A 19,106-nucleotide genomic window follows, 5' to 3' on the forward strand; every position below is an offset into this window, starting at 1 on the left:
CTTAGAGTTTGCTGATGTATATAGAGCTAAGATCTTACTCAAAAATTTAGTGTTATTTTACTAGAAACTTTCCTTGCATGGTTCCCTTTCTGGCAGAAAAAGCTTCAGAAGTCCAGAGTTAGAGTATTAGTAGCAATGATAAGAATAAACATTGTGATTACAGAGAGATTCTTCTTCTAAAAGTGAAAAGTTACTTCTACAAAAATGTTTATAGGGATTAAGAGGTGTTTGTGAACAGCCCTGCTCAGTTTCCAAGCAGTTTTGAAGTTCAGGTGTCTGTGTGAGGAAGGTAAGCGATCAGAACCATGAATTACCCAAGAGAGTCTGACTTAGGACATCATTCACAGCATCCAAGGATCTGGAGAATGTAAAGCTTATTTTTTAAAAGCATAGAATTGTGCCTTTTCTTAGGATGCCAGTTTTCTCCAGCCCCCAGGCAGAGGTAGGTAATCTCAGCCCTTTTTTTAATGAAGTAGAGCAGATTAGGCTACTGTAAAAATGGAGTTAAAAAAGTAAAACAACAAACAAACAAAACTGCAAAAGAAAATTGAAATTATGGTCCAAGTCTTAGTTCTGCCATTTCTTTTCTTCCAACCAGAAAAAAGAAATACATCTCAGAGGATAGTCTCAATTGCCAAATACTGCTTTCTCTATAGTCTTTCCTCTTCTACTGCTGTGGCAGAAAGGGAGCTAGGCATAAAAGAAATGCCTCCACCTTAAGATGATACAGAACTGAAAACCAGGATCTGGCACTGATTGATTATTGTTTTGAAAAAAAGAACAAGATGGGTAGAAATCCCAAAACTAGTTAATATTGTAAAGCTGTATTTACATGGACTATTTTATTTTGGAATAAGTTTAAACAAGTTTTGTACCTGAGAGTTAATTTCATAACCATGTAATTCTCTTTCTGTTTACCATTCTGACAGTATCTCAGTTAATTGGAGCTACAGTGGTTTAAAAACTGAAAATAATTTCTTTAGTTATCATTTAACATTTTTCATTATTTGTAGTTCTTTCAGTGTATGTGTTGCCCAGACTTCAATAATTGCTTCAACAATTTTCCACAAATAATGAATCTGTTACATCTAAGTACTACCCTCTGATTTATTTATAGGATTGGAACTATATGAGATAGTGAATGTCCAAGAAAGTGAGAATGCAAAATCTGACTATTTGCATTTAGTGTTTTCAAAAATGCAAGGAGCTTATGCTTCCTTGTTTTTTACTTTGAAAGATGTGCCTTCATTGAATCTCTATCTTGGAAACATTTCTATTTTAATACTTCAAAATTATTTTTATCTATGAATAAGATATTTTCAATGGCTATACAACTAATAATCTTCAAGGACTGCTAGTACTTGATATTTAAATCTTCCTAGAAAAAGTATTTTTTAGTACTTTCATATTAATGTCATTGGTTTAGAAAATTCCTATTCTTTGAGACAACAACAGGTATTTAAGGAAAAAAAATCATACCAGTTTACATATGCATTCAGACAGCCTGTAACAGAGCATGATATTGCTATTGTACATTCAACCAAGCCCAGAAATGACAGGAAGGATTGATCCTTCCTCATAAAAACCCGGATATTTTGTATGTTTCAGCATAAAATGTCAATTCAATAGATTATCAGTATCTGCCAACATACTTAAAATTTAGTAAATGGTATGTCCTTAATCAAACAATGAAAAATTTACAAAGGCGTCTTTTAAAAAATTTTATAGAGTAAGAGTTGCATATCTTCTAAAATATGAATGGAAATGCGAGATTTTTTCCCTTCTCTTGTGTTGCAAGAATATGATGTATTTCTCTGTCATCTTATTTTTTCTACTCAGAAAAGAAATTCAGATTCCCGTCTTAAAGCAGCATCTATTTAGAGACAAGGCTCTCTACACTAGCTAGACTGTAAAATGTCATTTCAGGCTAGCTCTACAGACACAAGCTCCCAGTTGGGATCGTGTTTTGGAATTTATCAGTGATTCGTACCAGGTATACTACTCACATGTTTTGGGTGGCAATTTATAGTTTGTGAAGCATGCAGTATATGTGTTTTGTTAAGGCCTGCCAGACAGTGTCATCAGTTGCTTGTCAAGGTTAAAAACAAAATCAAAGTTTGCCTTCAGAGTCTTAAGAGTGAGGGGGGAGGGTATAGAAAATCAGCTTTGGCCATGTGCCCAAAGACATGAAATGTGTAAGTAAAAGTTTATAATGTGATGAAAACTATACATCATGGAGCTTATACTGTTAGGTGGCCTTTGCTTGATGTACTCTTTGCTAAATAAGAGAGGAGTCATTAAATCAATCATTGAATAAGGTCATAATTTCATGATGAAACACCAAAACTTATATAGCTGTTATTTTTTCCTGCGTAGTTCTATAAGTTCACAGAGAACATGAATCATAACTCTTTTTTTGCAAATTACTGTTGGTGAGAGTTACAAGATTTTATGTGACTCTTTGTTTAGTGCAATTTAGTACAACTCCTTAAAAGTTAGGATTTCTTAGTTCTACCAGAGGCAGATTAGGTTTCTGACAAAAATGAAACAGGTCTTACATGCATGTGACTTTTTAAAATTTTTATTTTATATCAAAAAGTTTTTTGGCAATAATCTATGAGTGATTCAAAAAGTGGGGTGGAGAAAACTGGAAGAAAATACATGCCTGGAACTCTTCTTGAGTTGCTTGGTCATGTTCTTTTTCCATCCTCCCTCATGAAATATTTGAATTTTTAACTTAAATGTTGTGAGACCAATATCAGCTGTGGCTTACATCAGCCAAGGCCAAAACTGTATCAGAAAGTTTTATTGTTGAGCTTGGGGGGTTTTTTGGACCCCGTTTTTCAGGTTGTTTTTAATTCTAACTTTTGCATCATATCAAGTTAGTTTTAGTTGTAATTTTTAATTGCACTGTTTTCAGTCAAGTTGTAGGTTCTTCTGAGATATGTCTGCTTAAAACCGGTGCAAAAAACTGACTAATTCTCATGAAGCTTTATATATGAGTTAATTTCAGCTGTAATTCTGTGGAGTTTTTAATGCAGCATGGTAATGATGTCTTCAATGACATTATTTAATTTTTGGTAATTTGGAGAGTTTCCAATTTCTTGCTTCTGGAGTTTGCGTAGGTAAACTAAAAGCTTATTAGAAGGTCACTTGTACATATATCGGTATTATAAAAAGATACAGTTTGTATTTCTGAAACAGAAACTCTTGGATCAATTTTCTTTTGTAATTCTTAGCAATTTGCATGGATACTATAAACCTGAAACCAGTGAATTTTTCCAGGAGTGCTGCCTTGCTCCCAGTGCTTCTGTCAGGATACCTGGGGTTTCGAGATGAATAGCAAGAGATTATCTTGCAGGTTTCCTCAGCTTGGTCATAGGCAGACCCTCCTAGTTCACAAACTCAGATCATTCTTGTTATATTCTGTTTGGTTTAATTACCAATACAATCATAGCTAAAATGACTTTTCATCTATTCCTGTTCCTTTTCTCTCCTAAGTAATAGCAGTAATGGCTATGAACAGATATCCAAGATTTACATGCCATAATGATTACCACAATGCACACTTATTCTTATTATTAATTAAGATGTATATTAATCAAATTATAGCCTTGAGAGTTCCTACAAAGAATTCAAGTGTGCAGGTATCTTCATTCTTGGCTAAAGACTATTGCTGTCAATTAATGAATTTTCATAGAAAAACTTGTACAAGAAGTTAAACTCTTCCTTTGAAGGTAAAGAGTTAATCTTTTTTGGAAAGTAGGAAATTGTGTTCCTGAACTGCATGTATGAATTTGTTTGGTTTGGCTCCTGAGGGTGCAATTACTTCTAAGAGCACAATATGGACTTATCCTCCCAGCACAGCTATCATCTAAAACTTATTTTGCTTGTGGTGAAAGCAACTTCAGGATTTTTCAAAAATCTTTTTACACAATCCTGTCCAGTTCAAAACATTTAGTCTCCCGTGCCTGTTTAAAACTCTGGTGTAATGTTCTGATTATCCCATAGTGTTCATTGATTTACTGACAGATGACTAAATAAATTGCTCTTTCTTTCTCCTGTGTAGTGGAAATAGATAGCTTCCACGTGGAATTTCATTTGACATTTTAGAATTTAAATTGGTTCCAGGACTGTTAAATGTAGGATTAACAAAGCCTTAAGGTCATTTGACAATTCTAGTCATTGAGTTTTGGAGTTTAAGCTATACATGCTCTTAGTAATCTTAAAAAAGACTATTTTGGATAAATGGAACTGTTAATGTAACTAACATACATTCAATGTGTTCCATATTGATATTTCATTTCAGGAGAACCTTTTTCCCTTTAAACTATTAACTTCTGATTAAGTGTTTGGAAATTTTAAAACTTTGATGGAGTAGAGCTTTTGTATTTTTGTTTGTTAACAGATATGTACAGATGCGTTTGTGAATATGTAGTGTGCAGTTGTATAGACAGGCTTTCCACATGATTCCTTTCTTGCCTTAGCCATTACCATTAACACTCAGACTTTCTGAGCATTGGAATATTTGTGTGCATGCAAAACTCTGTAATTTTAGCAAATATTTCTTAGCTATTACTATTCAGTATTACATGCTTGTTTGCCTTAGTATCACATAATGAAATTTCTGTAGGAGAGTTTCTTGATATAAACCTGAAGATGCATTACTAACTTTAAGATACCAACAAAATGCACTTCTCTTAATTTTGGGCAGTCTTGACAGCAATTTCTTGTCAAAAAAAAAATAGCAAATTTCTTGTATACTTTTAATTTATGCAATGGAATAATATTTAGGACCATTTTGAGGCAGCTTCCATCTTTTGCATCTGATTGTGTATGACTAGGTTTTATTTCCTTCAGTGGAATGAAAGGAATTAGCTTTCAGATGTTAACATACTGCAGTTATTCAAATTGATCAGATTTGATGCTGTAAGAAATTTAATGAAATTCTTCCATGCAAGGGAGAACACCTATCAACACCCTAACACCTGAGTTCTTTAAGTGACACCAATAAGGAGTTTTTCTGGAAAATTAACTTGGCAATACAAATTGGCAAATACAAGGCATATCAGTGTAACAGTGGAAAATTAGTTTGAAAAAGGCACTGTAATTTCACACATCATGTTTGCAATCTTCAGGACCCTCTTTTATATGATTTTCTTTTGCAATTACATTTTTAATATGATGCATATTTTAATATGATGGATTTTTTTCAAAACAAATTATGTTTATTCTTAATATATTCCTGTAACATGTAAATAATTAACTCTTCTGATAAGTCTGTCTAGCTGAAAATATAATGGTTTTCACTAAAATTTATTGAGAGAGTATATTTTGCAAAGAAAACTTTAGTAAGAAGAAGTGACTCTACAGTTACTGTGGGTAATGTCAAAAAGAGTAGTAACAGAAATTCTATCACAGCTGGCTTGTTTGTCTCTAATAAGAAATGAAGTTCCTGACTGCGGTGGAAGTAAAAATAAAATGGGAGCTGTATTTATAATACACTGGTTTTGTGTTTCAGCAGGTCTTTGTGATATAAATGAAGGTACGGTGGTGCCAGAAGACCGCTGCAAGTCACCCACGTCAGGTAATCATAATTTTCCCTGATCTTCAGCTTCTTATTTTCCCAGAAGATGGCGTTCATTAAGTTAACACTTACTAGTTAAGTAATTATATAAAGCCTGTTGTCCTCTCATAAACTTTTGGAACTGTCATAAATTTTGCCATCTTGCACAACTGCATTTTTAAAACAAAGCTGACTTAAGAGATGCAATAGGAGTGTGTTATAAAGATGATTGAAGAGAGAATAAGCTGAAATATTTATGCCTCAGGGAACATACTGCACAATGGAATTTTGAAGCATTGACAAGAGATGCACAAATTCCTGTAATAATTCATATGGTTGTGTTTCGTATTCCTCAAAAGTGGTAGAGATTATTTCTGAGCAAGTTTACTTCTGCTTCCTCATAAGTGGCAAATTACTATTTTTCTGTGGAATCAGAGGTCTTCAGAAGCCAGCAGGCTAAGAAAATAAGATTTCCCTACCTAATACTCCTCCTCCTGCACCTTTTTTGTTTTTTTATTTTCCAGTTGCCACTGCTGTATGTGAATATTTTAAATGAAACCTTCAAGATTTATTATTTTTATATTGGCTAGTTGAGGCTATAACCATGTAAATACTTAATAATGCATGTCAATGTATAGAGTGAATAGTTTTTGTAGTACCTAAAAATTGTCACTTGTCTATTTATTGCTCTGAGAACTTTTAAAAACATCATTTTGTTTCATTCAAAACTACTCAAGGTTAAAGGACTCAACTGCAGATTTAAATGAAGTGCATAAAGTAGTATGTAGTGTAAAATGCTAATTAAGATGGGAGTCTATAGGTTCCTTTTCTATTGTAGCCTGTATCTTTCAAAGCCAAATTGAAAACATAACAAACCAAAACATTGTGTTTGTAGCAGTAGTAGAATTTTTAACATGAATTTTAATTTCTGATTTGACAATTGTCTTTTGATGTTCATTATAAATTCTGCCAAACACTCCTCTAGATCAATCAATGTCATTTTCATTTTTACTAGCTTTCTTAGAGTAAATTTGATTTATTTATAATTAAAGCAAAACCTAGCTGTGAGTTTTAGTTAAAAGTCTTGCCTGAAGATGTCATTTCATGACAAATCTGTGTTGCTAAGTATTGGCATGCTGAAGTCATCAACTTGAGTATAGTTTATAATGAAAGCTTTTTTTTGTGGTGTTGAGAATAAAGAGACACTGAGACCAATGCCTGTAAACAATTTGTTATGCATTGCATAACAAATAAATCTATAAATCTATAAATCTAGGTTCTGGAGTATTGCTATAAAATGTCTGCAATGAGCAGCTAATGGATCATAACCTTTAAAGTGTATCCTTTTTTCCCCTGCTCCAGAATCACCCAAATGTTAGCCCAAACAACTCCTAACTTATACCACTTAAAACACTGTGTTGCTTAAATAAGAGGATTCTTTCGTTATTGGGTGTTGGAGTAAAACTAATTTCAGCACTTCTGCAACCGTGCAAGGAAGACAACTGCGAAGATGAAAATTAAGGTTTATGGAAAACTCCTAAATTTAACAATTGGTTTCCCCTACCTCCCTCCTGCTTCTTTGAGCTGAGTGTGAGCTGAAGAAGGTTAAAAAAATAATGTCTAAAGTACCAAAAATAGTGAATGGACAAAAGATAGAGGGGGAATGTGGTTCTTGCATTCTCCTGTAAAATAGAAACTTCTAGTAGCAAGGTTGGACTATGCCTTGCTTCCCTTGATTCTGTCCTCTGCTCTCAGTGAATTAGATTAAGCTTATGGTAGACTTGTCAACTTTTCCTTTGAAAAAAGTCTTGGATGCACCACCCTGGGACAGAAATAATTTGTTGATGTTTGGGAAGAGAGAAGAACTGTAATTCCTTAGGTTTGGTTTGAGTTTCTGGGCAAAAACTCAAGACTGAAAACAAGCTTGAAAGTGGCATTTAGCTTTCAGAGGTAAGAGAAGACCTCTTTGAGAAATTTGCTGCAGAGTATTGGCAAGCTTGAGAAGGATGGAGACTAAATTTAAGGAAACTTTTTGCAGTCTAGAGGTTTTCTAGTTAAGAGTAAAATACAGAAACACAAAATGTTTGCGTGCTACTTGCTCTAAAATTTGAGGATGAGATTGGCAATTGAATGCCTTATTGGCATTTATTGCTACAATGTGATCTGTAAAAGAGACCAGTCACTGTTTGGACTGAAGTCTCAAATCCACCTTTCCATGTCCAAGTGAAGTGGAAGGTAACTTCCATTAGGATTCCTCTAGTGGGTGGTTATATAGATGAGAGGACTGCAAAAGGGACTGCCTGCCTATGCAAGTCAGGAGAGTATCCTACAGATTCAGTAACACAAACTACAGAAATACTGTGAAAATGCAGGAGGAATAATCTTACCTCCTGCTTTTTCTATAGATGTCAAGCAGCAATAGGCTTAGACTCTGGGAACATTTATCTGACCTAAAAGATTGTACAGCATTTAAACTGTCAAGTTTTTGTCTTCAAAAGTGCTAAAATGCTTGTGTTCTATTCTCTTTTCACACTTCACCAATATAAAATCCAATTAAATTTTAAAATTTTTAGACAAATTGTTTTAATTTCCTGGAAATCTTTTAATTTCATGACAATGGTAAGCGTGAAGTTGTGGTCTGTTGCTAAGATCAATTTTTCAGCGTTGGGATACAGAAAAATCCAGTTGGCACTACTGGCCTAGAGTTGTCTGCAGAGTAGTTCAAGAACTGTGGTCCAAAAGTAATTTACTGCACTGGGAAAAAAAAAAAACAAAACCAAACAGATTTATAGAACTTGTTTTTATTGTTACAGCTGTGTTTTGTGAATCATAACTTAGGCTAATCTCTGTGTCTGGAGAAATGATTAGTAGAGCCATTTCATTATTTAGTATAAACATTTGTTCAATGAGGACATTATTTCTAGAAATAAAGTCAATGTGCAGCGTTGTACCTTGCATTGTAATTTCTGTGGCTATTTCCAATATGCCAGAATTGTGTCATGCCAAAGTAATTAGTACTTTATAATATCTAATACAGCTGCAGAGAATACCAATATCAGTATTTGATATTTTCTTTGTATCTTTGTTAAACTCAGATATTGAATATAATTTTGTATATTAAATGTATACATATATTGTATAATATATGTATATCTTAAGTGTATTAATATACATTGATTTTTGTGTCAAACTATATCCCCTTCATTCATGTCAAATGTATATCCATTTCATTCTGTCTCCACTTGTAGGTTCTGGTTCACCAAACAATTCTGATGATGAACAAAAAATGAATAATTTTATAGAAAAGGGTACAGTATTTTTCTTTTCTTTTCTTTAGTCTTATTTTTTAGTTCACTTTTTTATACACTTAGATTGATTTTTTTTTTTTAATTATAATATTATTTACAGTGAGGACCAAAAGCAGAAAGTTTTCCAAGATGGTAACCAATGACATAGGTAGGAACTAGAAAAAAATCTGCTCTTTCTAATTCAGTGCCTTACTCTATGCAGCACTAACCCAGCAGCAAAAAAAAAAAAAAAGGGCAAAATAACAGCCAAATTTCAATGCATTCTGTTATTAATTTTTTCATTCTTTGCGCTACTTGGTTATTCTGTGGGCTGCTTCTGTACTAAATACACTGGGCACAATAATCTAAAAAAATCAAGGATATTGTTGATTTAAATTCTCTGATTTTGCAGTTGCACTTCTCTTTTTCTGGATGGGTGAAATTCTAATGCATAGTAAGAGTTCAGTCTATACAAGTCACAACGTGTTTCCACCTTTGCGAAGATGCGCTGGTTTTGGAAACGTATGGCTGATGCCATTTCTTTTTGATATGTTGTATTCATAGCCATATGGTCAGATTTTTATATGGCTGTGGTCAGGAAAGAGGTACTATCATGGTTTCATTTATTCATTTGGAAGAGAACTGGCTTGTATATATGTAAGTATTCCCCACTGCTGTTCCAGAACTCTCTACTTTTCTGCATCCAACAGTGACACAATACCCTACCAGCTCTAGACTTGTGTCTTAATTTGGCAACAAAATTGCCTTGGGATATATTGTATGCAGGTAGATTGAACCCTTTCATGGCTGGGATGGAAATAACTCTGCTTCTGACAACTGGCTCATTAAATAAATGAAAGCAAGAGGCTGTATGATATGGCTTTGGGAAAGGGACTCTTCTTCCTTAACTGGGATATGGTTACTTTGATTGCAGAATCATTTTGCTAATGTTCATTTTGTTTTCATTTAGCAAATTAGTATATCATTGTAGGATAATTTCATTTTTTCTCTTCAGTCAGTTTAGGTTGAAATTATAAAGTAAAACTAGTTGCTAAGCTACTATTTCACAGGTTGTGTGGAAGCATAGCTTGAGACCAAGGAGGAAGAGATTTCTTTTCCTGAAGTCTCCCTTTTGTTTTTCTGTTTGGCAATTTAAATTTTATCCTAAAATATTAATCTCTTCCATCATAATTCAGTATTTGAGGCAAAGAATCATTCAGAATTCAGGGAGACAAAGAATCATTCAGAATTCAGGAGTATGGCAAATTAATCCTTGAAATCTGAGGTACAGAATGAGAAAGTACTGTACAAAAGGCATATTTTTGCCCTGTGTTGAGATCTTCTTGCAATGACATCAGAAGTGGCAGGGAAAATTAATTTTGGGGCCGCAAAAGTCTGAATATCAGTCAAGAAAGTAAATGGCTGTCAATAATACATTGTGTGAATTCATCTGTAATTAAGAAAGAAATTAGTGTCTTTTACATGAGCATTAATATGTTCCCCTAAAGGAATTTCAGAGTAACTAGAAACTAATGTTCAGGTTGAGAAAACCATGAGAAAAACAAGACCTAATCTTGTGTGTGTTATATCAATGTCCTTTGAGGTAATGTTTCCCTTTTGTCTCTTTTGAACATAAGACACACTGTCTTGTGCAAAACATACAGAAAATTTGACTGACTGTGACCTCTTTTTATTTTTTCCACTTATTTTCAAAGAGTTATGTTAGAGCATTAATAAAGTATGCTAATGAGGATTCTGTAGAGCCATTCACATCTGTTTCAGCTGGAAGCCTTTCAACTGAAAGTATTTGAAATGTTTTTCACAGCTAAAAAAAGAAAAACATTTATTTATAAGCAATGCATTCTTCAGGGTGTAAGTTATACTATGATTTGTGTAATTTGAAGAGTTTATTGGAAGCCCAAAGATAATTATTTATTTTGCATTTTCATAGTTTTGAGTGGTTTGCTGTGCACTAATGCGGTTGTTTTGCTACCATGTTTTCTATATCTGGCATGCTTATTCTAGCTCTTTCTGAACTTACTTCTAAGCTCTTTCATGTAAATAAAACACCTTTCCTGTGTTAATAGTTGCATGGTTTTGCTTTTCATTGTTTTAAACTGAATTGACAACCAAATGTGCATGGACAATGAGTTTTGTAAAGTATGTCACTCTCATCAACATCACTGTGTTGTATGAAACAAATTGTTTGCCATCAACTGTATTCTCGGGGATGAATTAGATGTATTTGATGTATGTGGCGTGGTCATAGCTCTCTGCACAGGCACACAGAGCAGTCAGTTCAAGGTCTTTCCATTCCTTGTCAATGTGTAAAATACAACCTGCTAAATGTGGTGCAAAACAGAATTAAAATAATTTCCATTGGTAACTTCAGTTGCTGTTAATATCATGCCTGTGTTTGCCCAATGGGAACAAGAAACAAAGGAATGCTGCTAGCAAAGTGTGAAGAAATTTCATTTCAGTGGTAGGGCTGCAAGGTGGTAACATCACACACGCAGTTATAAATATGAAGCCATTGTTAATTTATTATTTATTGCAACTGATGTAAAGCATCATCATTTCTACAGATTTCTGTAAAACAATATGCAAATGCTTCATGCACCAACATTTTGATCAGTTGGTCTGGTTTGTTGTCTTCTTCTAAATACACAACTGTGAATGCTCTGTGTTAAGGAATGGATAGTAAGTCAAGTTAAAGACCTGTTGTGAATGTGTTGCTTTTGGGTCATGTTTCCCTTTTATTTGCATCAAAGATGAACATTGAAAAAATCATAGTTAATTGTTTCCGTGGAGATATTGAGATACTTGATTTAACTAAACATTTCTAGAAATTTTAGAAAGTACTGTGGCCATTACTGAATCCAGCCCATTCGCTTACAAATGTCACATATTTGAAGGAATAAACAATATGCTGTGAAGTAATATGAAGGAATATACTAAATGTAAATGAATTTACAGAAAGAATAATTGGTAGGAAGTACTTATTTTCTAAGGCTATGACATTTTTATAGAAAGACATTGGGATCCAACTTCAGTGGAAGCAAAACCTTCAGCTTTTTTACTCATAATTTGGTTAATTAAGTATTTGTCATGAAGATACACAGTTTATTAAATATTATAGCTACAAATTGTATTGGAAGTTAAGACATAACAACCATTTCTGGAAAAATCTTTAGTAAAGGTGCCTGCAAAATATGGTAGATTTTAAAACCTTTAAACTGTACTAGTAGCCTGTGTCAAATAATTCTTAGGAAAATTGGTCTTATTTATTTCCTGCACTTTACAAATTTAAAAATAATTGCAAAAAGTATTAGTAGACGGACTTAAGCAGAGTAGATTTAGTTCCAAACTTTTGTAATCCCTGCTGTTAATACTGACAGAGGTTTCTCACATTTCTTACATTCTAAGCATATACCTAAATTTTTCAAAAATTGCTGTAATAATTAACAGTTACAGCTGTTTTCATTGAATCAAATTTTAGGATGTTCATAAGTTCTTATTTGCCCTAATGTCAAAGACCAATTCTTTCAATGTGTTTTTAATACTTTGATCTAATTTTTGATGTATCCAAGCACATTTTCATACAGTTTCTTATAAAATGCTTTTATTGTTCTCATGTGAATTTTAGAGATTTCAACATTAGTTAATTGGTAATGTAAATATTTCATTTTGTATAATTGTCAAATATAGAATAATTAGGGAGCTTTGGTGTCTCTAACAAATTCTAAGCTGTTTCGTTATTTCTCATGAAATGTTATATGAAATAGGCTTCATAAGTTTTTCTATTAGTTGTTAAAGCTCCAAGACACATGTCTCTTTTATAATCTTTAGAATTTTATTTTAAAATAAGAGGAATGGAGGAGAAGTCACTGTATAGCTTTCAAACTGATGTGCTATACATTTAAAACATCAGCTCAGGATAACCCACTGCAAATGAAATGTGACTTGCTTCTAAGCCACAGCTTGCTAGTGAGAAGCCTTCTCAGGCTTCATGTTTTCTTCATTGAATTGAAGGTTGTTCCTGCTATACTGACACATAATATCTTATGGAAAGGCAGTCTTTCATATTTTAACACCTACCTTCCCAAGCCTGACCTCTGAGAAATCTCCAAGAATCCCTGGGTTTGGACAGTTCTCTAATATGATATCTAGTTATATATATTGAGAGAATGTGTGTGTGCACCTGTGTATTAATCTGGGTTTTCTAATATAGAGAAATATTAAATGTAGGACTAAACCCAGGCAAAACAGTCACTGTTGCCTTGAGCAGCAATGTGCCAGGAGGAGCACAACTGCTCCCAGGTCTCTATCTGGGCTGTAAATGCTGCAGCAACAAGGGAGATACTGAACTCTGATATGACAGCTACTACTTGAAGTCAGCCACGTGCAGCAGGAGCAGTCAGCATCACTTCTGCCCCGTTTTACAGCTGAAGTGAAAAGCCTGACATTGAATGCTGTCTCTGTAGATCTCCATCCTGTATCTTCCATTTTTCTGATTTATATCTTTTGCTTTGTACAAGGTATCTAGCATGTTGCTGGTTTTCATCTGAGGCATAAAAAACCTGAATTTATCAAAAATTGTAAAACTTAAGCCAATGTGAATGCAAGCAGGGGTTTTTTTTAATACTGAATAATGTTAGTCAAAAAGGGCTTAGCTGGTGAAATATTCCTATTTTCTTACTGCATGTCTAGGCAGTTTTTAGTCTAAACACAAGATGGCACCATTGCTGTTGAAATAGGTTCTTATTTCTCATTTACATTTAAATTATTGAGGTTTCTGACACATTAACATATGTTTTGAAATGTTGGGGGTTTTTTGCATAGCACAGTAATTCACAATTTCCAGTAATTATATCCTTTTTAACAAATCTTGTATCCTCTTGTCCTATTAATGAGGCATAGTTCAGTGTATGTTGAAAATTGTCTGACAAATTTGTTTGATCTTACCAGCCTAGTTCACACAGCTGGCCTTTCACTAAGGAACAAAAAGCTAAAACTGGATCAGCTCTCAGAATCCAACACATTTGTCTATACTTGCTATTAAATGTTATATTATCTTTAACTCTGGATTTTTTTTTTTTTGTCAATTTTCTCCCAGTTGTTAAGATTGTGCCAAATGTTTCTATTTGAAAAGCCAAGAGTGACTGTACTGGTCTTCAATTAGTTAAATAGGTTATTTACACATGGTGAAAGCTGTTAAAAACCAAAAATAGCTCCAGTTATTTTGTGTGTACATACTTGAGGCTTTGTTCAGTACCTCAGCTCTTATTATTTAAATGTCCAACAGAGAAAACAAGTGTTATGAGGAATGCCCATCTTGAAATTCACTATTCCAGATGAGATTTCATGATCTCTCCAGAAGCTGATTTAAGTTCAAGCTGACAGCAAAAAGACGGGTTCCTCATCACTACTGCTGTTGTGTACCCTAGTTTTCTGTTCCTGTCTCTGAGCTCTGATCTGAAATAGGAGTTGATCTTGTTTGGAAGCAACCCTTGGCAGAAACCTCATTTAGATGAGTTTTGACCTCACCATTAGGTTAGGTTAGGTATTTGCCAGTGCTAAAGCAAGGATGAGGGTACAAAACACGTAGTCAAGCTGCCCTTTTCAGTTTCAGCCTGCACTAAAATAGGTGATTAGCATTTCTGCCTGAGAGTAAGTAATTTCAATTTAATTCAAGCATACTTTTAACATTGACACATAAAGGAAATTAAAAGATTATTTCTGGAGTCTTGTTCTCAAATTTTTATGATGTATGACAGGAATAAAACTGTTCAACTACTCAGATAACTAGAATTTGCAATATTGATGAGCATAATTGATGATACAGTGAAGTATTTCACTTTTGGAGGAATGGAACTAACTTTAAGTCACATGCTGTTCTTCAGGGTATGAAGAAATTGGAGTGATTTCTGTTAAAGTGATAATTAGAATGAGGTAACTCCGATTTTAACAGAGAAAAGCAGCAGAATTCAGGCTGCTTTGAGAGGTATCCTTTACAAGGTACTCCTAGAATTATGAGGCTAAACTCAGTATCTACTTTAGGAAAAGAAGTATTACCCATGCAAGATCATAAAAATGATACATCAAAGCAGAAGCACGTGGCTGAGAAATAAATTTAGAGTGTAGTCCTGGTCTAGCAGATAAACTATATCAAAATAATTCCTTCTCCAGTAATTAATGAAAGTAAGATGAAAGTGGTATGTATGTGTACTAGTTTATTTGTGATGGTTTTTGTAGCAGCATTTGCTTGTATTGTACTGCAGTTTAAATGGACTGCAAGATTTCCAATCCTTTAAAAAATAATTTCTAAGTCAGGGATGATTTGAAGTGCTGTTTTTCACTTGAGCAGTATTATCAAAATCTTTCTGGTTTTTTGAATGTGTTGCAAGTGTTTGTACACTGCTGATTTTATGATTATTCTCTGAAATGTCTTCATTGTTCTCAGGCTGGATTTTTCTCTCAGGTGATTAGCTTTTTACACATGTGCATTAATTGTAGTGTAATTTCAAGTTCTTTTTTTTTTTTCTATTTTAAATGTCTCAGGTTTGATCAGAAAGTAGGGCATAAGAAAGGGGATGGGATCTTAACTCTTTGTAAGAATCACTGCACATCCTTGCAATTCTGACCTCTCACCTGAGGATTGAAAACTTGAGGTTGAGCCAAAGCCAAGTTTATCCAATCCATTAAGTCTTGCCTGAAGCCTGAAGAGAAATCAAGCTCAGCAAAGTCATATGATGCTGTATTTAGGAATTTTGCTGTCTTCCATGATTTAGTTTGTACCACTCACTTGAGGAAGTGAGGCTCTGCTTTAGTGGAAATCCTTTAAAGTACCTCAATGAATGTAATAAATAATTATGTATTAAATATTGCAAAAGAAGCAAATAAGGACCAGCAAAATTATGTTTATTCTTTTTAAAAAAAAGATATACTTCACTTTTCAGCAAAGATGTCCAGGAAGCTAAGTTTGCCAACTGAGTTAAAGCCTGATTTAGGTAAGTTTATATAGTTGATTTTATTTTTACTAAATCTGAATGTGAGTATGTTAAAGTAAGAGGCCTGAATTATGTAAGCTATCATGACTTTATGTTGCGTTTATCTGAAGTGTAGAAATAAAATTTTAATTCCACTCTCTTTGGGGACTCTCAGGCAGAAAATGTCATTGCTGTCATCATAAGGTAAGCCTGCAATTCCTGTATATGGCTTATCACACTTTCATCATAATTTTTAGGTATCTGTCACTCACTTTATCAGTAGTGCTGTGATAGCAAAACCATGAATAAGCAGACAGCATTAGGAAAACTGCTGCTTCCTGTTTAGAACCATCTGATACACTCTAAATTGAAAAATTAAATATTTTAACTGGATATATTGAGGCACTCTCAACAAATACTTGGGCATAGTTTTATAAATGTTAATTGTCTTGTGACCACTCTCTCTAAAGTAAAGCAATATACAGCTGTTTGGATGGATGACCAGTCTGAGAATTTATTTTTCTTGAAAATGCACCGTAACTTTTTTAATAAGGATCAGTTCATTTATGAGATCTGTGGTATTAAAGGTCATTGTGCTGCCTGAAACAATGTACAAATGAGTTGGTTGGAGTTTTTTTAAATACTTTGACTGCCAGCTGTTAGATCAGATCCAGCTCCTCTGACTTGTTCTGTAAAGATGGTGGGGACAACTGTAGACCTACAGTAATAAATGCAGCTGCCTTCTGCCTGCCACAGCTTGCTCCTCTCTCTGCAGAAGAATTGCCACCACCAGCCCAGCAGAAGACAGCCAGGATCAGATGGGAGCTGTAGCACTGTGTGTGTGTTTGCCAGGTGCTGCTGCTGTCAACAAGGGGAAAAGTCTGTGGCACTAGGATATTCTCAAACTGAGCTGGACCACCCTGATTTACAGTTACAGCTTGCCCCTCTCAGAGAAATGTTAAGTTGGAAGCAATTCTCAGGGATTCTTTATCGAAGGATTGGCAAGGATCCTCTGGCAGGGATACAGCTATTTTGACAATTTAACCTGATCTATTCATGAGCCTCCAATAAAAAAGCTTTTTAGAAATATATCAGACAAAGTTTCAATGTTGTGTAGTCTAATTAGACAGATTTCCTGTTATTTAATTCAACTTCCTTGCTTCCATATTAACTTTTTCTTGTTCTTTGCACAATAAACAGGGATAATACATACTCCTTATCTTTGCTAGTCATTTTTTATGCTGTTGAAATCTGTCATCATATCTCTAATTTCATTTTTACAGAATTTTTTTCTTTGCAGAATTCAGTTCCTCCTTTAGGTTATGTTATCTAAACCTGAGGTGGCTTCTGTTGTCCTCATCTTTCTAAGCTCAGTGTCTGGAACTAGAGCAATTTGACTGTGGCCATGTTGGCGCAGAAGAGCTGAAGAATTTGACGACTCTTTTCAATATGTTTCAGTTGTTCCATGTTCACTAATGGTTTAGGAATAATTTTGGTATAGGGTGAATTTCATACTTGGCAAACTGGAACACATTTATACTTAAGTATCAACCAATTGTAATTCTGTTGTTTTACTCACATTTCTTTGATGGCAATAATTACTTGGAAGTGTTACTTTTTCCTAATGAAGACTGGTGAAAAGTGAATGCTGAATTTTTTTCAGCACTTTCCAATCTTGAAAGAGTTACAGTGTTTTCTACATCACTTAATATTTGCTGTTCCTTCTACTGAAATAATGGAAGAGCTTTTTGTCACATCATTTCTGATAAACCCATTAAATGGTTTGTACCTTCTGAATTGCAATAGCCTTTGGCTGGTTTTGACTTTGCATGTATGTGAATATCTGTGCTTAGAAACCTCATTTTGTTCTGTGTAAAATTATTCTAGGTTTTCAGGTCTGTAAATCACTTTCTTAAGCAGTTACATTTAATTTTGCTTCTATCTTTTCTTGTAGTGATATAGTTTTTTGCATAGTGTTCTTCAGTGTTGGCTTGCTTATATTTTTGTCACTTATGTGTCCATATCTATGGGCTGTAGGAGACAACTGAAATGCCTTTCTCCTAAATTCATTATCCTTATCATTGTCTCTCGTTTCTTTCCATGGCTTCTTGAAACCTACTCTTTCATGATCTTGTTCTTTCAAATTAATTTTCTGTCTTTGGATCTTTAACCAGCTCCTCTTCCTGTCTGAACAAATAAAATCTAAACTATGTGTTTCTGTATTTATTCTCCGCTTTCTAAAACAGAACTTATCTTGATCATACCCTTGTCTGCATTGTACCATTGCTTTTCAATGTTCTAATCCAGTGATTAAGATGCTACTGCCATAGGTGCTATTCCTTGCTTTGCTTCCTCAAAAGAACCTCATCTTTCCATCCTTCTGGTGGTGTGTAGTTATTCATCACACTGCTGTTCTTTCCTCTTCATCTAAATCTAATCCATTTCCAAACTTCTTCCTTGACTTCAGGATAAGTAGGATGACTTAAAGCAGTTAAACTTTTAACCCTCTGTTCTCTCTTCCGAATGGATTATCCACTCTCAAAAATGCCCATGTGTCTGACAAGTTAATTTTCCTTGGTTTTCTCCTGTCCATTCCAATGCTTCTGGAATTTGTACACATGTTCTTCAAATCAAATAGCTAGAGCACACAAATGCACATATAAATCTATGCTTATTGCAGTTACTGTATGATTGATTATATTCAGACTGATTAATCCATATTAAAATTGAAAAAACCCATTAAATTAGTAAATACTCAAGCCTGAAAAAAACACGCATCATAAGAGGTGGTGGTCATTAGAAGACTTATAAAAACAAATTATTGTTTTCATTGTTTTACACTGGTTTAATGTGAAAACTTAGTATGTCAATATCTGATTGAGTTAGTTCCTATAATCCATGTTTTATATTTGACAGCTAAAATTCAACAGGACAATGGTTTTTTTCTATCCTTGTTGGAATGAGGAAATTCCTCAGAAGATTCACTGTGCTAAGTGGATGTGTGTATTTAGTCAGTTGAAATCTAGTATGTATGTTTTCCAAATGCATGTTAGATATTCTTTGTAGAAAATTTTTCAATAATTTAATGAAACTAACATAGTAGTAGTTCCAAATAGTACATGGTTGAATGTTGTTCTTTAGCTCTTAATCCTGCTTTAAAATGTCAATTGCATCTATACCCTACTCAAAAGATTTTTTGAGTTACTTTTTTAAAAGCATAATATAAATTGCATCCAACTTTTGCTGGTGAGGGCTGTCTTGTGT

General features: G+C 33.9%; 1 protein-coding gene across 8 annotated transcripts in view; it reads left to right on the top strand.

Moving 5' to 3' along the window:
- The window catches only part of STXBP5 (syntaxin binding protein 5), a 106,523-nt gene that overhangs the window by 72,268 nt on the left and 15,149 nt on the right, over nt 1-19,106 (top strand). For 3 of the 8 annotated variants that reach the window (XM_077175529.1, XM_077175530.1, XM_077175528.1), the window contains exons 20-23: nt 5,522-5,587; nt 8,815-8,874; nt 8,975-9,022; nt 15,813-15,863. In XM_077175529.1, the coding sequence (XP_077031644.1) occupies nt 5,522-5,587; nt 8,815-8,874; nt 8,975-9,022; nt 15,813-15,863 (225 nt within the window). The remainder of the gene's footprint in view (nt 1-5,521; nt 5,588-8,814; nt 8,875-8,974; nt 9,023-15,812; nt 15,864-19,106) is intronic. The other 5 variants (XM_077175531.1, XM_054629244.2, XM_077175532.1 and 2 more) reach the window with 5 other exon arrangements.

This window comes from Agelaius phoeniceus, chromosome 3 (genome assembly GCF_051311805.1).
Source record: "Agelaius phoeniceus isolate bAgePho1 chromosome 3, bAgePho1.hap1, whole genome shotgun sequence".
Classification (NCBI taxonomy): Eukaryota; Metazoa; Chordata; class Aves; order Passeriformes; family Icteridae; genus Agelaius; species Agelaius phoeniceus.